General features: G+C 43.5%; 1 protein-coding gene across 1 annotated transcript in view; it reads left to right on the forward strand.

The window, feature by feature from the left end:
• LOC126484718 (juvenile hormone esterase-like) overlaps positions 1 to 15,517 on the forward strand; it is a 362,359-nt gene extending 346,842 nt beyond the window's left edge. Inside the window, exons 9-10 of the mRNA XM_050108314.1 lie at positions 2,730 to 2,865; positions 11,799 to 15,517. Coding sequence (XP_049964271.1) covers positions 2,730 to 2,865; positions 11,799 to 12,045 — 383 coding nt within the window. The 3' untranslated portion in view covers positions 12,046 to 15,517. The remainder of the gene's footprint in view (positions 1 to 2,729; positions 2,866 to 11,798) is intronic.
• The last annotated feature ends 1,004 nt before the right edge of the window (positions 15,518 to 16,521 follow it).

Genomic DNA, 16,521 nt, shown 5'->3' on the forward strand with positions numbered 1-16,521 from the left:
CGAATTTCATTCGACACTCCATGAACTTGAAGGAATGAAGCGTCGCATTGTGAAAACTTATGCTCAAACGATAACAATAAATAAAAGCTTAAATAAAAAATATATATATACTGTTTATTTACGTAAATTAATCAGTGTGTTTGGGTATTTGTACTCTTATCTTTTATCCCTAAAACATTCAATTTATATTAGATAATATTTTTTCTTTTGTATCTGTATTGATTGAAGCAGAGGCGGCTCGTGACGAAAGAAGATGATGGTGCACTTTGCTCACGAAGGAGAACATCAACAAAAGAGAGAGAATCAGTACACTGATCATGTTTTTCTAATGCCTGGTATAAACAGACCGCTCGTTCGTGTCACTCCTGCATCTTCTCACAATAAAACCAAAGGGTGTACACAGAAAAAAGTATTACTTTTGCAGAATAAAAGGAATTAAAATCAACTACAGCTCTGTGTACTCAAAAAGTGGTAGGCATGCCGTACTAACCTTTTTTAGCAGGACTGACGTTAACGCCGTTCGATTTTATCTCTGAATTTGGAAGTGGTGGTGATCATTTGTACAGGAACTCTATTCTTCTTTCCTTCATATTTGCAAATCTTTCCACCACTCTTTGATTGAAATCTGCAATTCCTAAAACGAGGTCTCGTTCATTAGAGAGCATCGCGAGTGCTGACAGTCTTTCTTGGTCCTTAGTATTCCGCAAGGTTTTGATGCGTTTCAGCGAAGAAAAACGACGTTCTGCTTCTGATGTGGTCATTGTAATTGTAATTATCGTTTTCAGGAGCTTCACAGGTTCGCTCAGTGTATCACAAAGATTGTCCTCATGTAATCCAGAAAGCTCAAAGCTCCACATATGCTTCTGAACTCCTCTCTTCCATAAATAACAGAGAGTTCTGTTCGAAGTTTCTTTGCTTCCGAAAAAGAGTAGCATTCAATAGGAGCTCTGAAAGAAGTTTCTGGAAAACTGGAAGAGTAAGTAGCGAATTTCTCTGGTCGAAAGAGAGAGGCTGCAAGTAGGTGTCCAGTGATGTTGACTCTTTCTTTTGCCTTGTAACTTATGACATCACATACTTCTTTTGCCTCCCGCAGTAGACTACACATCGCTGCGCCATCTTCAGTCCTCCCTCTTTCATGCTACTCGTGTAAACCTGTTGAATTTTCTGCACTAAAATTAATAAAGGGACGAAAAACACCATTGCGCCCTCTAAGGGCAAGTTCCGACGCACCACAGAAACGAATACAGTTAATAATTAGATTCAATGTGTACCTATTATCGGTAACTTTTTGGTTGTGTAATGCCACGGACCTTCTGTACGCACTGTCTAATTGGATTGCTATATTTACTTTGCCTAGACTTACCATATTAAAAACGTTATTTACATGGTCTGAAGAAAGTTCGTGTTTTCTAATTTTGTCACGGGGGTGTTGAATGTCACAGACTCCGCCCTTAGACCATGAAAGATCTCCTCCAAACAATAAACAAGGAAAACAAAGTAAGGTATTTTTCATGTCACAACCACACAGCCATTCATGCTTGTTGTACAATTCAGAGTTAAATTTCCTATTGAATTGGCGACTTTTCGCTTTAACGGTCTGCGAAATTGTTAAAGCAGGAGTCGGCCTACCTAGCCTCTTAATTTCTAATTTTTCTTCAAACTTATGTGAACTGAAGGGCTCAGAGAGCTGTGAAATTACCTGATTCATTATTTCACGTATTCACTTGTCACTTGAGCCTCAAAAGTCAGGTGGTAGCACACACTAAAATAACTAACACAACGCACAGGAAATAGTTCGCTCGCAGCTACATGTGAACTGGTAAAGTGGCGCGAGAATCCCGCTTTGTTCGAAGATCCGATAGTTCCGTTTCCCTTCGGAAGAGTTCGGGCCCTCTTCCTGCGGCTGGCAGGGTGGCCCTGGTGAGGGGTTATGCACACAAGGCCCGCATACGAGTACAGTGTTGCCTAGCGTTGCCCCAGCACCCCGCACCCCCTTTGAGACACCCAAGTCGGCGTTTGCAGCCTCAGTACAACCCCCTGTCGCTGTCGCCACATTCCGTCAAAGTCCGCTGCGTTCGGCGTTTGGAGCCCAGGCATTTCAAAAGAGATAAACGGCGCGCTACTTCTCCACTAGTGTAGAACGCTCAGAAGGCAAACACAGTTGAACAAAATTATTCCTTGGGGGTAGCGGAAACCTCCAAACCTATACAGGAGCCGCCCCTGGATTGAAGCATTGCAATAAACTTAGAATCGTCGTACAGCTTTGCAGTTAGAAGCTCTCGCTGATATTGTGTGTATTTTCTGTTCAGACTTAAGTTGTCTGAAGAAAGCCAGCTCACAACAAAATATAAGATCAGTATAAAATGGCTCTGAGCACTATGGGACTTAACTTCTCAGGTCATCAGTCCCCTGGAACTTAGAACTACTTAAACCTAACTAATCTAAGGACATCACACACATCCATGCCCGAGGCAGGATTCGAACCTGCGACCGTAGCGGTCGCGCGGTTCCAGACTGTAGCGCCTAGAACCGCTCGGCCACTCCGGCTGGCAGATCAGTATATTTGTGGAGTATTAAGACTGTGCGTTACAGTTTTGAATATGTCTGTCTGTTCCAAATACCGATGCAGCATTGCTTAAAGGCGACACAGAGCTGAATGCTGTGACGAACAGACTAGTGGCAGGAAGTCTACAGGGCCGACGGCGGCTGGCTGTGTGTTGTGTCGGCAGGTGCGAGCCACGGGGACGACGTGCTGTACCTGTTCACGGCCGACTGCTGCCGCAACGTCCAGCTGGAGCCCGACTGCCTGGAGGCCAGAACCGTCGCCCGCATGACGCGCATGTGGACCAACTTCGCCAAGACGGGGTAAGTGCTGCGCGCCGGGGGCCCCGTGAGTTTCTGTACAGGGCTGTTCCTAAGTAAAGGGAGTCCTGCATGTAAGAACGAATTTGAATTTTACGCCATTTTGTCATATGACTGTTGGCAGCAGTGGTTTGATCATGTTTGTTATCTGCGATCCTTCCCATTAGTAGCCTGATAGCTTTTGGGTCGTCAGAATTGTTGTTTGGTGTTTATTTTCGTCACGGAGCAGATGACAACTGAGCAACGTATCCGAGTGATTAAAAGTCATTACAAAAATAGTGAAAGTCCCGCGGTAACTGTTCGTAAATTGCGCGTGACACTCAGACTTAATGCTGCTCCAACCGACTTATCAATTCGAAAGTTGATCCGGAAGTTTAAGACCACGTGTTCTGTTTCAAACGTTAAGGAAACACTACGACCGCGTTCTTTGGAATTTGCTCTAAATCGATGTATTCACTGATGTAAACAAAACATTATCATATTACATCTACATCGATACTCTCCAAATCACATTTAAGTGCCAGCGAGAGGGTTCATCGAACCGCCTTCACAATTCTCTATTATTCCAACCTCGTATAGCGCTCGGAAAGAACGAACACCTATGTCTTTCCGTACGAGCTCTGATTTCCCCTATTTTATCGTGGTGATCATTTCTCCCTATGTAGGTCGCTGTCAACAAAATATTTTCGCATTCGGAGGAGAAAGTTGGAGATTGGAATTTCGTGAGAAGATTCCGTCGCAACGAAAAACGGTTTTGTTTTAATGATGTCCGGCCCAAATCCTGTATAATTTCAGTGACACTCTCTTCCATATTTCGCGATAATGCAAAAAATCAAAATATTTATTGTTATTGATATTGTAATGGTAGAAATCTGTGGCTTATTCAAAATGGTGGTGATGACAAGTTAGAACTGGGAAGGGAAGGAGAGGCTATAACAGATTTGGCCGTACAATTCACCCCAGAAATGGCTCCATACTCGTACAATGTGGCCGTTTTCTCCTGTTTTAAATGAAATCTTTACTGGTTGAATAATTTTCTAATGTTCAAAAACATAAATGTTATTTCCAAAGTTCGGCGGCAATCTGACAGTGATAAACCGTCTCCTGGCACTAATTAGTACCGTTGCTCACACGTACAAAGGCATAATGAACCCTTTATAAGATGTAACAGGCAGTTGAACAGTTTACCTCATCTGCGGAATTGACAAAACAGATAAAAGTCTTCAAAAATCCGGATCTGATATTTAATTTAATATCTCTATTAAAGATTAAATATATTTATTCTTCCAACAAGGTAGCTTCTTTTAGATCAACGAGTAACAGCACGCTGTACAACAATAATGGGTTCACCGGCGTCGCGTCGAATAATGTGGAAGCTGCACAGTATTTTAACGAGACAGCTTCTCTTCATGACGAGCAGCTGTCTCTTTTAAATGGTGTGCAGCTTCCACAACATTATCTGACGTGACGCTCGCGAACACATGAAGCAGTTATTACGTTAAGAAAGTCTCAAACAGCGCTTCAAGAATATTACTCGATTGACAAAATAAAACTGGCCCAGTAAATATTTCATGTACCATATGGTAGACAGCCAAAGTTACATCCTATGCCCCAGATGCAGTGGATCAGCTTTATTTTCACAACACCATATTTCCTAGCAAACGATCTGAATGGCACGTGTCTTATAGGGCTTGGTATATCAGGATGACCAGCCAAGACTAGACCCCCATGGGCTGCATGGGCTGTTCTTAAATCAGCACATGCTGGGCTGCATTTGCGACTTCGACGTAGCTTATGGTGGCGGCAGCGGCTGCTGCAGGATTGTTAACAGTTGAGACCAGGTTGAGGTCTCAGGTTCGATGGGCCCATAACTATGTCAAAGAATTTATTTAGTGTTGTATACGAAACAAGGCCAGACTAGCAGTTGGCTGCCCATGTACAGCAAGACATCAACGGGCCCAGTTCTTCGGAACAACGTCACCCTAATAGATGGGTTTAAGCAGTTTTTAAAATTATGACTCATTTCTCTCATCAGTCGGAAGCATTAATGAAATACACAAGCATAGTTTCTAAAAAATTTAAAATATAAAACTCATAGCTGATTTTTTTCAATTATTACAACAGATGGTTGAGCTGTCACAGTTTTGAGTGTAATAATGCCGTCTTTTTAAAACAGTCGATTGACGAAACTTTCCATAAAAATAGAGTACTTCATTTTACTGGAGTTACTGAAAGTGAGCAATAGGAGAAAGGGGCTGCTGGAGGAAAGCTGTGGAAAACATGTGGGATGGAAGAATAGGAAAACTGAAGACCATGAACGAAACGTTTGAAAAAGGCGTGCCTGAGGGTGTGGGGGCAGAAGAAACTTTCATGTGGAAAGGTAGAGGAGTATTCTGTTAAAGGTAGAAGGATGGGTAGGTTGTGGGTGACTTTCGTGGTCAGAGATGGCTCTGAGCACTATGGGACTTAACTTCTGAGGTCATCAGTCCCCTAGAACTTAGAACTACTTAAACCTAACCAACCTAAGGACATCACACACATCCATGCCCGAAGCAGGATTCGAACCTGCGACCATAGCGGTCGCGCGGCTCCAGACTGTAGGGCCTATAACCGCTCGGCCACTCCGGCCGGCCGTGGTCAGAGAAAAGGTGGTTAGAGTTTCATACGGATGTAAATGTACAGACTGTGTAGGTGTGAAAATTGGGATGTATTAGTTCAAAGGCGGCAGGGTTACAAACGTTAATAATCATGGATGAATCGTTAGGGTGCATGACTTCAAATTTATGGGAAGTGTAAGAAATCCCAAGGTATTCAGTAGGGGGAAGGAGAGAGGGGAAATCAAAAAGGTCGTACAGGATCCTACAGGTGTTAACAGAAAGTGAGGCATTGTGCATTACGTTTGCGAATTTCGTGTGATTGATAAAATTTTAGTGGAGCAGAAATCCGGGTGATACTAGCACAAGAGAGTATTGATAAGTTTAAGGCTTGCAAGGTGTGTTGTTTAGTGGAAGGGTAAATTCGCCGTGATCAGCCGGTTGGTAGTTTTAGTCTATCGAAGACATTTTGTTACATGGTTAGTAGCTGCAATTTCTTTACTGATTTACCGGTTGATGCAACACACCAGATTACTTCATAAACTAAAAAATTTTTAACAACTCACACAAACACGTAAACTATGCACCCCATAAGAGGGATGGAAATGGTACAACACTCAAATTATTTGCCACCGACAGTGCAATTTGCGTGTTTTTTTTATTTTTTTATTTAAGGGCTTTACGGTGGAAGGGTGGCAACCTTATAACCTAAAATGACTATTTAAATAAAACCCATAGAATAGACTTACTTAAAATGTACAACATGCTCTACATTATACATATACCACCTCGCAAGATGATAGGCAAGATAAAAACATATTTCAAGAATTCGGCCTTTAAGCAATAAATTCGTTAACACCGAATCCGACAAACATGACACAGGCAGCTATTAACGTATGGCAGATTGACAGGGGGAGGGGGGGTTTACTAAACAACCCGAACCGCAGATTGCTCTAAACCTCCCCAATTCCACAAGGGAAAAACGGGCCACCCAATTCATAAATAACCACCTTCCCGCGGGTGGGCAAACGGAGAAGAATGGTGGGACGACCCCAAAACAAAGCGGCTGGTGACCTCACCAAGACAACAAGTAGAATTTAACACGTAAATGAAACAACATATCACCAATCACTTAACTTCTAACAAACTGCGATTTCTGGCGAAGACCTGGCGCAGCACCCCCCCCCCCCCCCCCCCCCCATCGCTCTCCCGAACCGTCCGCTGCCAGCCGCTTCAACGGACGCAGGAATGCGCGCCGATCTCCCGTCTGACGGCGTCGCAGCTCGCCCCGGCCAGACCGATGTCGTGGGCTGACTCCTGTTGCTCTCGTGTGAACCACGAAGCCACTACCCCTTTCTATACGGCGCGGCCCACTGGACTCACGTGGGGACCTCACATGCGCCGACGCTCAAGGCGGACGAGTCATCTCGTGTCTCAGTGCGCGACCGATCAACCAACCGATCCAACCGCCAATGACCGTTGCCCGAGCAACTCGAGCAGACTGGCGGCCTAACGCGCAGACTCAGATGCAGGAACTCAGCCCCGACCGGGCGACCACTCGCTGAGTTCTGTTACTGGCGGAGTGGCAAGACTCTCATTTTCTGGCCTTAAGGTTTGATCCAAACGACAGACATACTAGCACGCCGACGACAGACAGACACTACCTGCCGCACAAATACAAACGAGAGACAGACCAGCAACTGGTGACGCGAAACTCACCTAGCCTCACTCAGACAGACCCACTGACTACCTTAACGTACGGTAGACCGACAGACAGGCAGACACTGACTGCCCGACACTGAGCCAGCTGACCAACTGACTAGACTCAGACTGACAAACTGACCAACTGGCGAGCTCATAGCGCCACTTAAATGCACGTGAACAGGCAACCTTTCCGCTTTCCCACCAGAGGGAGACACCGAAGCTGCGTTTGCCATAGCGGCGCCACCGCCAGAAACGGAGGGCGACTGCTTCACACTACACGCTGCGGGGCGCTCTTCAAAACAGCAAATTTCTTACCACGGCTCAAGCTCGAAGATTCGTATCGTCCAAACCCCGAGTCCTATATGGTCGAGTCACTATGCACACACTGCCATCCGAGTGATGGAAACGATATTCATTGGTGGAAAAACGAGTAAGCCGTTCGCGTGCTGCTGCATCGACAAAAATTCAGGTAAACCGTGCTGGAGAATACTGACAGATGTATTCCCAGAAGGTTCTGTGGATTGATGTGCATTACTTCACGCGAAAAACGCCCTACTATTTATGGCTTAGTTTGTCTGTACTGGGCATGGTACGTTAATTTTATAGTGGCGTCCTTTCTGTACAGAAACACCATCATCGGTGGAGGTGATTTTTTGACAGTACAATACTACTCGAGTGAGGAAACAACGGCCCCGCCACGTAGCGCCGCGCAGAGCCCCATGCACGTCTGCTTCGCAACACGGCTGAGAGCCGACTGCACCAAATGTACAAATGTATTTTCCACTGCAACCTTCTCGAATTTCATGTAGTGGCCTTGCTTATAAGCTAAATACCAAAGTAACTATGGTCATTAACGAAATGAAGACACAAAGGAATTAAATACATTAGCTACCAGTGGACACTGATTTATATCAATGCGGCAAGCTGAAAATTGTGCCATGTCAAGATTTGGACCCAGATCATCTGCTTACTAGACTAATGTGCTTATCACTATGCCATACAGTCACACCGTACCTGCATGAAATACTCTAGCACGCTTCCTGTCAGATTCAAATCCTCAATTTATACCACACAGTTACTGATATAGTGCCCATTCTCGTTAGCCTCGTTACTGCTGGCATCTCGCCGACTCCCGTAAGAGTTCGAGTTTGGTGTGCATCTGGACCAAAGAAATCATTACCAGTCATCACGTTGATTATACAGGGTGATTCAAAAAGAATACCACAACTTTAGGAATTTAAAACTCTGCAACGACAAAAGGCAGAGCTAAGCACTATCTGTCGGCGAATTAAGGAAGCTATAAAGTTTAATTTAGTTGTACATTTGTTCGCTTGAGGCGCTGTTGACTAGGCGTCAGCGTCAGTTGATGCTAAGATGGCGACCGCTCAACAGAAAGCTTTTTGTGTTATTGAGTATGGCAGAAGTGAATCGACGACAGTTGTTCAGCGTGCATTTCGAACGAAGTATGGTGTTAAACCTCCTGATAGGTGGTGTATTAAACGTTGGTATAAACAGTTTACAGAGAATGGGTGTTTGTGCAAAGGGAAAAGTTCTGGGCGGCCGAGAACGAGTGATGAAAATGTAGCACGCATCCAGCAAGCATTTGTTCGCAGCCCAGGAAAATCGACTCGCAGAGCTAGCAGAGAGCTGCAAATTCCACAATCAACTGTATGGAGAGTCCTACGAAAAAGGTTAGTTATGAAACCTTATCGTCTGAAATTGGTTCGAGCACTGTCTGCAGCTGATAAGATTAAAAGAATCGATTTCTGTGATTTTATCCTTGCTCAAATGGAAACAGATGAATCTTTCGTTTCAAAGATTGTGTTTAGTGATGAAGCAACTTTCCACACTAACGGGAAAGTCAACCGTCACAATGTCTGTATATGGGGCACTGAGAATCCGCGGGAAACAACTCAGTATGAACGTGACTCGCCTAAGGTGAACGTTTTCTGTGCCATTTCAGCCAATAAAGTTTTTGGTCCCTTTTTCTTCGAAGGTGCTACTGTAACTGGACTACAGTATCTGGAGATGTTAGAGAATTGGCTGTTCCCTCAGCTCGAACAAGAAGCACAACAATTCATATTTCAGCAGGATGGAGCGCCACCACATTGGCACTTATCTGTCCGTAATTACCTGAACGTCAACTACCCGAGGCGATGGATCGGCCGCCAGGCAGCCCGTGACAGAGCACTTCATCACTGGCCTCCAAGAAGCCCTGATCTTACCCCCTGCGATTTTTTCTTATGGGGGTATGTTAAGGATATGGTGTTTCGGCCACCTCTCCCAGCCACCATTGATGATTTGAAACGAGAAATAACAGCAGCTATCCAAACTGTTACGCCTGATATGCTACAGAGAGTGTGGAACGAGTTGGAGTATCGGGTTGATATTGCTCGAGTGTCTGGAGGGGGCCATATTGAACATCTCTGAACTTGTTTTTGAGTGAAAAAAAACTTTTTAAATACTCTTTGTAATGATGTATAACAGAAGGTTATATTATGTTTCTTTCATGAAATACACATTTTTAAAGTTGTGGTATTCTTTTTGAATCACCCTGTATATGTGGTGTCTGTTCTTTCAGACATGTCCGAGAGAACAGACACCATTCTGACCCTGCAGCCACTATGAATCAAAGGAATTAAAGACCTGTCTGAAAGAACATTCACCACATATATCACTAACAAAATAATTTGCCCTTCACCACGAACCCTTCGCAGAACAGTGTTTAACGCCTTTTGTTGTGTTCTTTCAGTGCCCCATGTAAAGTGACGTTTGCAGGCCGACTTCACTCTCCACTTGCGCACGGTAGAGAACCTATATAGAGGGAGAGAGTGGCCAATGTTAATAGCATCCCTGATTGGCTGAGAGCCGAGGACGCCATGTTTTTACCAAAGTGACTATGACTTGGTACGAGTGGAAAAAGATACTGTGTACGATTCTGTACTATTGGTTCTCTTCAACGCTTCCAACTCCAATTCCATTGTACAATTATGTGCAGGTTGTAATACGGTAGGTATTGAAAGACTTTTGCACGTTCTCTGTCGGTTCTTTGCAGTCACTCTGTTGGTCGGATCTATCAACTCATTGGTTGTCGCTGTTAGAAAGTTCGTTTGGTTTCTTTGTGTATCGAACAATCAATTTCTTTCTATGTGATTATAATGCCTACAAAAAACAATTAAAAAGTACAGAATAACGCTTTTACTGATACATCCCCTCCATGAAAGAAAAAGTGAATGAACACCACAGTATCACTAATCTGGCCTTGTAGCATTGCCGGCACGGTAGCTCAGCGTGTTCGGCCAGAGAAGCCGACACGCTAGCTCAGCGTGTTCGGTCAGAGAGTCGGTTGGCCTCTGTAATAAAAGAAAAAAAAAACTGAGTCGAAGGATCAACAAACGAACTTGAACGGATGTCATGCGACGTCCGGGACGGCCAAACACAACGATCAACACGTCCGCTACCACGAAATGCAACGGACCATAACGAACAAAAAAAAAAAAAAAAAATAGCGCGGGAGTAGAGTTTTAACTTTGCAACCCGAAGGTCGTAAGTTCCAATCCCACTCAAACCAGGTATTTTTTTAAACGTTATTTTCTAGACTTTAAATGGTACTTGAGTGACAATTCATTCTACACAATGTGCTTTAACATGTATACGGAACCCTAAGTCTACGTACTTCCGACTAGCGACTCGCACTTGGCTCTGTAGTCTTGACTATTCACATTCCTGTAAAATATAATTATCGTGTGGATATTCAGTTACCTGTTTTGAATTACTTTCTGCTGTTTCAGTAGAGTACCTAAGTGTTGGCGTTTTTCTGATTTTCTGTGGTGAGTTCCTAAAAGTGTGTACAGAATGACGTGTTTTGCGAGCATAACAAAATGTTATAAGATCGACACACACTTAAAATGCATTATGTGGTGGACGGAAAGAGACAAGAGTTTACCAGTTTCAGCGATGAATATCCGCACGGAAAAATCTGAAATAGCATCATGTACTCTGAGATACATTAAATGAAACTTCTTTTTCTTATTAATCAGTTGTCAGACCGAGCGAGGTGGCGCAGTGGTTAGCACACTGGACTCGCGTTCGGGAGGACGACGGTTCAATCCCGCGTCCGGCCATCCTGATTTCCCAAAATCGCTCCGGGCAAATGCCGGGATGGTTCCTTTGAAAGGGCACGCCCGACTTCCTTCTCCGTCCTTCCCTAATACGATGAGACCGATGACCTCGCTGTCTGGTCTCCTCCCCCAAAAACAACAACAATCTGTTGTCAATGTTCATATATCATCATAAAATACAGCAGTTGAAATTCGGCACATATTCACACTGCTCCACGATGTTTCCATTTGCTCACAAATTTATTAGGGCTATGTAAGCATAGACGAATGGCTTTTGTTTTAATTATTAAGGTAGAAGAATTATTAAGGTAGAAGATCTGCTTTGGTCTCATGCGTCAAACACATGCCTTAATTTACTCGTGAAGTGGCTAGCTTTCTGCTTGCGTCGCTACCTAATTGCACGTCCCGCGCGCAATCTGGTAAAAAACATGTCGGCCACGGGCCGATTGGCCACTCCCTCCCTATATAGGCTCTCTAGCTCACGGGGAACGCTAACGCCAGGTGTGGGTGTGTGCAGGAACCCGACGCCGGACGCCGGCGACCCCGTGCTGGGGGGCGTGGCGTGGCCGTCCAGCGGCGGCGGCCAGCTGCGCTACCTGGACATCTGCGGGGGCGGGCTGCGCGTGCTGTCCGAGCTGCCCCCCTCCTACCAGCGGCGCGTCGCCTTCTGGGACGGCCTGGCCGCCAGCCCCGCAGTGCTCAAGGTCGTCGAGTTCGTCATCTGCTGCCGCGCCGCGCTGGCGCGCCTCCTGCGCAGGAACTGACACGCCTGCCAGCTCAAAAGTGCGTCGGGAACGGCACGAGTTAACTAGGGCAAAGGTCCTCCAACGTGGTCCCAGAAATCTCTGTTTCCAGCTTATAAGACTCTCCCGCATGGAATGGACATTGAAAGAACTCCCTGTTACACATTTCTCGTATATTTTACGAATTGATCGCCTCTCTCTCAAACAGTTCATCTTTTGTACGAATACAGGCTTCATAGTGCCGGCGGTAACGAGTGTGTTCTGCGTCACGTAACTCACAAAACAAGACGTGCTTCTGTCACTGGCAAGAGTACCATAAACCGACAACTAGACTTAACTCCACAAACAAAAGTATGATGTTGTTTCAATAAGTGGTCACAAATAATGCCAACTCATATTTCACTGACAATCTCTGCTGGTGTGATGTCTGTATGTAAATACGCTGCCATAGTATAGATGTGAAAACTTTGTACCCCGATGTCGCGTGACAGTTGTCTCATCCGTGAAAATACTGTCGTCTAATGTGGCAATTATGAACTTCCGGATCCCTTATCTACATTTCCTTTTACCTGAGGAATCCTGGTCCCTAAATATTAACACGTATTCTCGAAGCACTCTCCATATTTCTTTTACAGTTCTACTGTCTATTGCTAGTTTTTCCCTTTACAAAATAAGTCAAGCAGTGGCCAAACCTAAATCAAACGAAAGTTAGTATTGTCTGGGAGACCTCACAATCATGTAGTCCATACATCCTATAAACTCGACAGCAACAGCCATAACGTTTCCAACCGGCGCACCGCTGCACCTATACCAGAGCACCTGACCAAACCTACACCTACATACATTCCAAGTCGAAACGCAAAACGATTTCTGTGGACCCCAAGTCTTGGACCATCAAATATGCCCGGACACTGAACCTTTCTGACAGAACCAACTCACGCCTTCTCGTTCTTTCCTTTAACAGGGCCCACCTCCCCTCATTTGTTTTCTTTGCTTTCCCCTGCATAACGATGGACAAACTCCTTCCTCACATCACTTACCCAACTGTCATGTACCCTCCCACTTAAACTTGTTCTCCTGCTGAGCGGCATTTTGGAACACTGCCAGTCCAGGATTGACAATCAGGAAGAAAAGAGGATGCTGAACAGTACATTTTAAAGATGAAAACAATGTTTTGCAATGGCTAATTTCCCCATTGGGAAATATTGGCACATTTCGTTACGAGGTGACGTGTGCACTAACCGCAACTCCTACAAATATTAAAAGGTCAGTGCACTACCGAGTTGCCCTAACCAAAGAAAATAAGGGAAAGGATGTTCGCTTATGAGCCAGCTGAATGCTCCACATCAGTATCACTGATGCTGCCAACTCAAAAACGAGGGTCAGTCAGAAACTGATACCACCTTTCTTTATAATTATCTTACAAGGAAAGCAAATGCCATATAAATAGGATAACAACAACAACATTCACTATTAATTCGTTACTTTTCAATATAATCACCACATTTGTTCACAGTTTCTTTTTCATCTTCAAATAAGAGCATTTATACTTGTGCAGTAAAGATCATGGTCTCGCTTCCTGAGACACTGTCACAAAGAATTTTTCAGAGTCTTCAAACGGGTGACCCGATAATCCACTCTGAATCGCCTAACAAGTGGAAGTCAGACGGTGGAAGTTCAGGGCTGCATGGTCCATAGGGCAAGACTTCTCAGTCAGTTTTGGAATTTCGCCAGTCGTGATGTGACTGGTGTGTGACATTGCACTGCCATGCGAAATAAGAACTGACTTCACTTTTGATGGGCGAAGTCGTGCTTTCAACTTCGGTAGTGTTGGTTAGAGCTTATTATGCATCTTCTCTGCAAAAATCATCTACAATCGCACCCTCTAAATCCCAAAACATTGACGCCATAACCTTCACAGCAGAACGTAGTGTTTTTAATTTTTTCCATGTCGGCAGTGTCGTGTGATGTCATTTCATCGACTGCCTCTTGAACTCTGGTTCAAGAAAATGAACCCAAGTCTCGTTTCCAGTCACAGTTTTTGACAAAATCGCCTCTTCCTCCATTTTGAAGCGGTGCAATAGATTGGATGCAACCGTTTTTCTGGCGGTCATTGCAAATCATTTGGTCGATACATTGGAAGTTACTGAAAGTCGCTGCACGGCCGCTCCGTGTTTCATTAGCCATCTATGTTCGCTCATCAGCTTCCCAACAGCGATGAACCAATCGTCTGACGGTGCTGACATGTACTGTAGCATTGACACACACCGTCTCCACGTTTCTCTTTCTGCAGTAAGGAGTTGGCCAGTCTAAAATTCACGACTGCTACATTACAACACGATAAAGAAGAAAAAAATTGGACACATTACTTTCTTGCTGGCTCTGGCACATTTCCGCTTCAGCGTACAGAGGGCGCGTTCACATCTAACTGAAAAAAGCGCACTACTTCAACGGTGTAACATTTTTATATATTTACCAACCGGCATTGGGTGATTTTTTTTTTTACAAAACAGAAAAAGTATTATAGGGCAGAGAGAGATACTAGATAACACAAACGTTGTGTCATTTACAAATGCAAAGTTGATGCTACATCCATATTTAACATTAAGAATTGCCTGTACTTTAAAAAATGAAGCTGGTCTTTCTGTTGAAATATATGATCATATATTCAAACATGGGTGACCGTTAATTTATTGCAGGGGAGGAACTGGAACTATCATTCATGTTAAACTTTCAGGCTTTGCCATTTTGATTTCTAGTTCTTTCAGTATTGTCACCTTCGTACCTAGCGTACCTGTTCACGTAACATCACTTGAAATAACGATGTGCATTTGCAACATACGAAACGTAAATTAGTCTTGTACAGTACTCATTTTCTCTCAGGTACAAACTACATAATATTTTCAACATCGCTAACAAGCGATAACACAAACTTTACTTTTTTTTAATAATTAGACTGCATCCCCATTATTGAATAACATACTATGTATTTGGTTTGTATTTACAGGATTTCAGTATTTTTGTAAGACATACTTAAATTTTTTCCGCCGAAGATACGGTGCGCCATTTCTTGTTGCGACTCTCTGACTCATGTAGAAGAGACATATTTTAGGATCTGTCTCTGTATCTAGGATGATATCCATCAGGTCAGAGTTGTCGCCACTGCTGGAGCCGATGTGTTTGATCGGACGGAATTCTGTTCGAGACTCTGGTGCAGTTAATGGAGCAGATTAGATATGATGTGCCACAGGGTAGGAATGTGAATTTTGAATTTAACGAAGCAATAATGTGATTGATGCTACATGTTTATCGTAGCTCAAGAAGTGTATGATATTTTTGTATTTGATTATATCTATAATAGAAACCTACAGGTTATACTTTATTATTGATGTCATAGTATTGTATATGTTAAGTATGTTGGTTTGACAGTTTATAAAAATTGAGGAAGATCTTTATGCTCAAAACTGTTAATAAATGAATTTTTGTTATTGAACTGGCAGTTTATTTTGATGAATATAACTTTTTTAAAAAAAATTTACAACTTATTGTTCACCGCGAGCGTAACATTTACTGTGTAGCTCTACAGGAGCTTTATACTGAAATGTTTCACACACCACCTTGTATTGTCTTTGTATGTGTGTGAGTAACTGTATGTTCACTGTTGTGGGTAAATACATACAGCGTACACAGGGCGATGTGTGAAACTGATAGCGATTACGCGCTTCCGCTGTTGTAGAAATCTGCTCCAGATGCTGCAGATACCGTGTTGAGCTGAAAGTGGTAACCAAAGTACGGATAAATATTCTTCGGGGCTCTGTTGCATAGCAATCAGATTGCTTTCAGTTCTGAGAAATGTCCAGGTACTATTGTGGATTTGAATGATCCATGAAGTGACTTCTTTTCCGAAGAAAACATCGACCTATTTCACTAGAACTGAACGCTCCCGTCGGAACTGTTCTCAAGCTGGTGTTTATTAGTAAATCACAATAGAAGTATATCGCTGAGTGTATAATAACACGTACCTTCTTGAAATGAACAATATTTTATTGTTCTAGTAACTGATTTCCTTCCATATACACATATATTTTACAATGTGAATCAAAAACTCGCAATGCCGTCGATTTTTACATCACAAGAATGGCTCTCCTCTCCTAAAATTTTTACTCTTAAGCAGAACAAAAGCTCTATCTCCCAAGAATAATTATGTGAGTGCTGACTGCCACAGAGTAATAAACAATATCTTTGTCTCTCTCTCTCTCTCTGTCTCTCTCTCTCTCGCACTGTCACAGCAAGTTACTCTGCATGATACATCATATATGCCCCTCTTGTGGACGAACGTTTTGAGTAAAAACAAACACGAGCGTTCACACAACACTATATTGGTCATTGTTTATGACGCTGTATTAATGTCCACTAGAATATTAATGTCCACTATATTTCTTATGATATTTTGGTATTAGTGAATGACTATCTAAATGGAAATTATAGATTTGTGTG

Source organism: Schistocerca serialis, chromosome 6 (genome assembly GCF_023864345.2).
Source record: "Schistocerca serialis cubense isolate TAMUIC-IGC-003099 chromosome 6, iqSchSeri2.2, whole genome shotgun sequence".
Classification (NCBI taxonomy): domain Eukaryota; kingdom Metazoa; phylum Arthropoda; class Insecta; order Orthoptera; family Acrididae; genus Schistocerca; species Schistocerca serialis.